The sequence below is a fragment of the Daucus carota genome, chromosome 1, assembly GCF_001625215.2.
Source record: "Daucus carota subsp. sativus chromosome 1, DH1 v3.0, whole genome shotgun sequence".
NCBI classification, from domain to species: Eukaryota; Viridiplantae; Streptophyta; class Magnoliopsida; order Apiales; family Apiaceae; genus Daucus; species Daucus carota.
The window spans coordinates 20,121,273-20,127,446 of record NC_030381.2 but is presented as its reverse complement, the minus strand read 5'-3'; the positions used below and the strand labels follow the sequence as shown (position 1 = coordinate 20,127,446).

The 6,174-nt window shown below is 34.1% G+C and overlaps 1 protein-coding gene across 1 annotated transcript; it reads left to right on the top strand.

The window, feature by feature from the left end:
- Positions 1–4,404: 4,404 nt before the first annotated feature.
- Positions 4,405–5,176, top strand: LOC108206617 (cell wall / vacuolar inhibitor of fructosidase 2). The gene has a single exon (XM_017376978.2). It carries the CDS (start codon positions 4,500–4,502, stop codon positions 5,061–5,063), a length of 564 nt encoding a protein of 187 aa, XP_017232467.2. The 5' UTR covers positions 4,405–4,499; the 3' UTR covers positions 5,064–5,176.
- The last annotated feature ends 998 nt before the right edge of the window (positions 5,177–6,174 follow it).

Sequence of the window (6,174 nt, the reverse complement as noted above, 5' to 3'; positions counted from 1 at the left end):
TAATCTTATCATTCACCCATTATCAAATATGCCTTTAGTCTATCACCCTATCCAGTACCTTCAAATTCCAATTATTTTAATAAAAAACTGCAGAATTATTAACATAAGATTGAATTCATATAGTCTTCTTCTCGGAGTTTTAGCTTCAAACTTCACAAATTTTTAGAGGTTTTACTCTCCGTGTTAAATGTAATCTTCTAAGTTCTCTCTAAATTCTTTGTTTAGTTTAAATATGTGGAAGTGACTAACTTTGGTGTGTATGGTTTGATCCGTCGTAATTATTTTCTAGATTTTTCAGAAATTGTAAATTTAAATTAACATATTGGGAAATTTATTCTTTGTTTCTTAATCTTATGTCTATTTTCAAAATAGATTTTGTTCATATTTACATGGTCATTTACACTTTTTAAACAAATTTAATAATAAATTTTCAAATCAATCCCCATAAGTTTTATTTCTAGAACTTGTCTTGTTCAAAACTTATTTAATTCACCCTTTTTCAAGACATTGATTAGGGATATTAAAAAACAACTAATACAACTAATAATTTGTTAATGTAATTGATTTTTTCAAAATGGATATACAAGAATGGAGGGAAGGAGTATATAACATAGGTGATCTATTAACAAAATGGTGCGTTTATTGGTGAAGAATTATTATTATAAGTATTTATATAAGTTTATCTGTTAGGAAAGTTCAAATAGTTATATATAAAGTGTATATTTTTATTCATTCGTTAGATGGTTTTCTAGCTGAACAGAATTAAAAAGAAGCATTCAAAATAAAAATAAAAAATAAAAAGAAGCAAATGTCTGAGTCACAGTACAACTAAAAGAACCATAATTTTATGTTTGTTTTAAATTTGTTTGGCTTTAATTTCGGGATCTCTTTTAGTAACTTTTCATTATTTGTCTTTATTAACTTTAATTATAATAGTTCCGTTTCAAATTGTGAGTGTGATTAGATAAATATTCTTTATGAATATTTAGTACCATTTATGGGGGTCATTATTGATGACTTTATTGTGCCTTTAATGGCTTTTGGTGCCATTTTTATGGCTTTTAGTGCCATTTTTATGGCTTGTGTTACCATTTTGATGGTCATTATATATTATATATTTATTTAGACTTTTAAACTTTATTTTATTCATCAGTTAAATTACTAAATTTTATGTGTCTAACCAAAGGATTTTCCTTTGGTTAGATATTAATTAATACTTCGACATTATGTTATTTATTTATTTATATATATATATATATATATATATATATATATATATACATACTCTTTTGTTTTTGCTTTTTTACTTAGTTTGTATCATTTTATATTAATTAAATATATATATATATATATATGTATATATATATGATTTTCTTCTATATTGATTTATGTTTTGTTGGGTTTATTTTTTTCAGGATACTTTGGAAGCGAGCTACTTCTTCGAGGGTATTCTTTTCTCATTCATTTAAGTTTTATTGTCTAAGCGTCCGGAGTTATGCTTGCATGGCTTTCGGTTAGATGATAAACTTTCTTGAAAGAAAGAAATCCCGGATGCGGTATATTGTATTTCGATACAATTCATCTACTTGTATGTAGACCTTACAAAAAAAAAAAAAAAAAAAAAAAAAAAGAACCATAATATTGAAGGAATAATCAGCATAGAGCTTAATCTTACCTTTGTCTGTGACTGAATGTACTGGAACTGCAATATCGTCCTTCATACGAATGTGTGTTGAGAACGACAATTTCACCCCTGAATTGTCTTCAATCTTCATAAGGGTGACATCTGAGTCCTCAGAGGAACTACTGGTTCAACCTGGGTATAAACATAAGGAATTATGACCATTTCATTCCTCAAATTATCGTCCAATATTTCTGGAATATATCAGTTACCTGCAGATAATACCAGAATGACTGATTGATGACCTTTAGTATCTTGTTCCTTTTTCCTGGGAATTGGTGAAGCCAACTTGATATCGGCAATGATAGGATCAGTGGATATTCTTCTTCCATATCTTAATGGAAGCCTTAATTGGAGGCACAGCCCGTTTTTAAAAAAGGCTGCGTCGCACTCACAGTCCTTTAGACAGTCTGCTTCAAAGGCTTCTGTCACATTGATTTTGTGAACCGGATAAGGTTCATTGTCCCACGTAACTTTATCCAATCGTTCCATGTCATTCTGGAATTGCTGTTCCTTGTTCTGGCAATCTTCAACAGTGTAAGGATGGACCCTGTCACAACTCGCAGTCTTATTAACATAATAGAATCCAGGTGGACATTCACATTTAGCTTCAGTACCATTATCAATAAGAGTGCAGTATCCATTATTGCCACATAATCCTTTAGGGTCACATCTGTTTTCAGGTTCGAATCACTCTGCATTTTAAGTCGGATTATTCCTGTGGAGTAATCAGATATCGACATGCTAGAGAATAATTCTTGATCCTTTGAAAGAATCTGACCAGGTAAGAAGGTGTCAGTTGGATGATCAAAACTCTTCCATATCATTTCTTGGTTGGATTTATACAGCACAAAGTTGCCATTGAGGCAAAAGAGATAGGTTCATTAAGCTTAATAACATCTTTAGTTTCCATTGAGTCTTGAGATTGTTTTTGGAGGATGAGCATCCCATTTGTAGTTAAATGCAACCTTGTACGCCCGAGCGCGATAGGTGAAACATCTAGGTTGGCTGTCCAAACTACGGCCTTGTTTCTAGGATGCCCAGCAAGGAAAATGCCAACATAGCTCCGCTGATAGAATCCGAATGCATATAACCCTGACGGTGACACCCAAGATGAGTTCCCATATGGCGTTAGCTGCTGCACAAAAAATAACAGACAACAGAAGAAGAAGAGGACTAAGCAGAGAATTGGCCATGAAGTTTATGAGAATGTTTGTATTTGCTTATGTTCTTGCTGTGCCAATTAATTAGACTTGCATATTTATATCTGCACATCTCCTTAAAGAAAATACAACTCTAGACTTTTAATGGTCACAAGTTTTTAATTAGCTTATACATTTTTTAATTCAAAACAAGTTGATTTTGATAGGAATAGTAAGATTATCAAGTGAATGAAAACTCTTATGAGTGTACTTGGTCAAGAGATGCAGATGTGAAAAACGTTAGTAAACATTCTATCTAGATGTTCACATTCAGAATATTCAATTTAGCGCATGCCTGTGGATTACTGCCATTGCCTATCTAGTTTGATATATATTATCAACGTTGTTGATCAATTTCAGCTGGGGCGGCTAATTGTGTGAACTGCAACGACCCTTTGGGGTAATAATCATTAATTCTATTCATGAAAAGTCTCAAGAGTGGAAAACTATCAAGAGCTGCTACGTGGAAGGTTCAGCTACTCCGAGCAATGACCAGGTCGTCGTATCAGTATTCAGTACCATAGTGTGTGAGGTTCAACTACCGTGGACACATAATTGACTGTCTAGCTCTTTGTGGAATGTCTGTTGTGTTTAGATCAGACCTTATTTACTTGGGCCCAAGTATTTAGTACACTGGCTATCAGCTGCTAGGATAGTATGAATAGCGAAGGCAGAAGGCTCCTCGTAAACTTGTGCAATGCTAGCAAGTAGTTGGACTTGCAAGTTGTAGAGAAAAAACCTATCAAGATATAGAACAGACAGGCTTTATAATCCAGAGCATCGCGGAAAATCCAATGTCATAATATATGGATCACTCATCATTCTACAGATTCAGTGAACGCTGCTAAAAATGCTAAAGAAATTGCAGAAACTCGAAGAGTAATTCCAAACATGAAATCATAGCTCAAAGAAATGTCCAATGATCAAATTGGTATTCTGTCTGTGCAAGTGTAGCATATAATCCAATAATTGGAGGGTCCACATTCTACTGTCTCTGCCATGTTCCATGGAGCAAATGTCAAGAACTTGTGGCTTCTAGTCTCAATATGTACAATTTTCTTCAATACTCGAATATGACTGCATTGGCTCCTCGTGAACTCATTTTGGTAGCTAGCCTACCTTCCAAAGATTGTTTGTAAAGTTGATTATCTTCCTCAACACCATTCTATCAAAAAGTGAAATAAACAAGACTAATTCTAAGTACATCAATTCTGACTAAAAATCCCTAGCCATTGTAATTTGCAGTATTATAATAGACTACTTATTGTCTTCACCTTCACTAGATTAAGAAAACCTGAACATTAAGTACATCTTAACTACATGATTTGTCTCTTTGTCATGAAACTAACAACAATGTCTATAGATTTGTGCCAACATGTTTTTTTACTCTGCCGTCCCAATTTATTTGTCTTATTTGATTTTTTGCTAACCCGACTAAAATTTTTATATAAAAATAATTTAATTTAACACACAAAGGGAGAAGTTGGGTCTTAACTTTGTTAGAAAGTCTTGAATATATAAAGCAGGGTGGGGGGAAGGGAGTCTTATCTTGCTATTGTAGCTTATCTGCCTTTTCTCTAATAAGTTGCACTTGCTTTAACACTTTGTTGACATTTATGATGGCTCATTTTCTTTACTTGTTGCTACTTGTTTCCATTTGGTTCCCTCACTTCTTCCATCAACCTTTTCTTTTCGTGAATGGAGACACTGATTTAATCCAAAAAACTTGCAAAACCACCAAGTACTATGACCTCTGTCTATCATCTCTCAAATCAGACTCCACAAGTCCTGCAGCCGATACGAAAGGACTGGCAGTTATAATGGTCAAAATTGGAATGGCTAATGCAACTTCCACAAATTCTTACCTGGCCTCCCAACTATCCCCACCGAAAAATGCCAACAACAAAGATGCAGTCATGAAAATGGTCCTCAAGGAATGTGCACTCAAGTATTCATATGCAGGGGATGCTCTAAAATCATCGCTTCAGAATTTAGAAGATGAGTCTTATGATTATGCATATATGAATGTAATGGCAGCTGCAGATTACCCAAATGCTTGTCATAATGCATTTAAGCAAAACCCGAAACTTGTTTATCCTAAAGACCTGGCACTCAGAGAGGATAGTTTCAAGCATATTTGTGATGTGGTTCTGGGAATAATAGATGCTCTTGGTTGGTGATTTATATTTCTTATTCCTCTTAGTTTCTGTTTAATTTGTTAAGGAATTGTAACTTTATGCAACTTTGCACTTGATGTTTGATTATATGTGCAGATCTTGAACAATTTTTGTGATGCTTTATGTTCTTGTGTGTGCACATAAGGCAGATTATAATTTTTAGTACAATGGCTAATGTGAGAGTCCAAGGCACACATATTTCACACTAATCAAGTGTATACACACATTTGGTTAACTTAACTATTTTTAGTTCTACTCAACTTTCTGACCAATGCCTCTCTTGTTTGATCTGAGTTCTGATAGAATAATTTCTCATTAAAATAAAATTTATACCTGAGCACTTGATTCTAACTTCTCCTAAAATCTTAAAACAGATGACAGATAGGAACTAAAGAGCGGTTAAATAGGAACTAGGACTGGGAGGTGCTGGGATGTCCACAGTACCTTCCAGCATCAGTTCATGGATGGGCGAAGCGATGGTTCATCCAAAATGCACCGCAGGCCTACTCTCAACATTCTTTCAAATTTTTTATGATCAGTCTCCGCATCAATGAATAATTTAGTAAGCTCATTATTCTCATAACATTGGAAGACCCATTCTTGGAGTACAGCTTCCTCCTCTGAGAGGCTGGGTTCGACACTTCTTCTACAACATAAGATCTCTAAAATCATAATTCCAAAACTATAAACATTTAACTTAACTGTAACTGCATCTTGCGGTACCATTCAGGTGCCACGTAACCCCTCGTAGCTCGTATCCCTGTGTATATATTTGTTTGGTCTGCTTTTAGGAGCTTTGCTAATCCAAAGTCTGAAATTTTGGCAGACCTGTATTGATCTATCAGGACATCAATGGATAATTTGGGTTTCACACTCTTCGTGCAGATACAGGATTCCTCTTGCAGATACAATATATATTGCAGAAAGCATAACAACAACAAGAGGACTAAACAGAAAAATGGCTATGTGGTGCATGAATTTTTTTATCTTTGTTTTTCTTCTCTTTCTCAATAACATGAAGATGTATATATAAGCTCCCGTCTAAAATGCAACATCTTACTCCAGTGAGCACGTTCTTGTACGTTTATTTTGGATTTTGACATCTTCAATGGTA

Coding starts and splice junctions, on each gene's coding strand:
- LOC108206617 (XM_017376978.2), top strand. CDS start 4,500: ATGATGGCTCATTTTCTTTACTTGTTGCTACTTGTTTCCATTTGGTTC.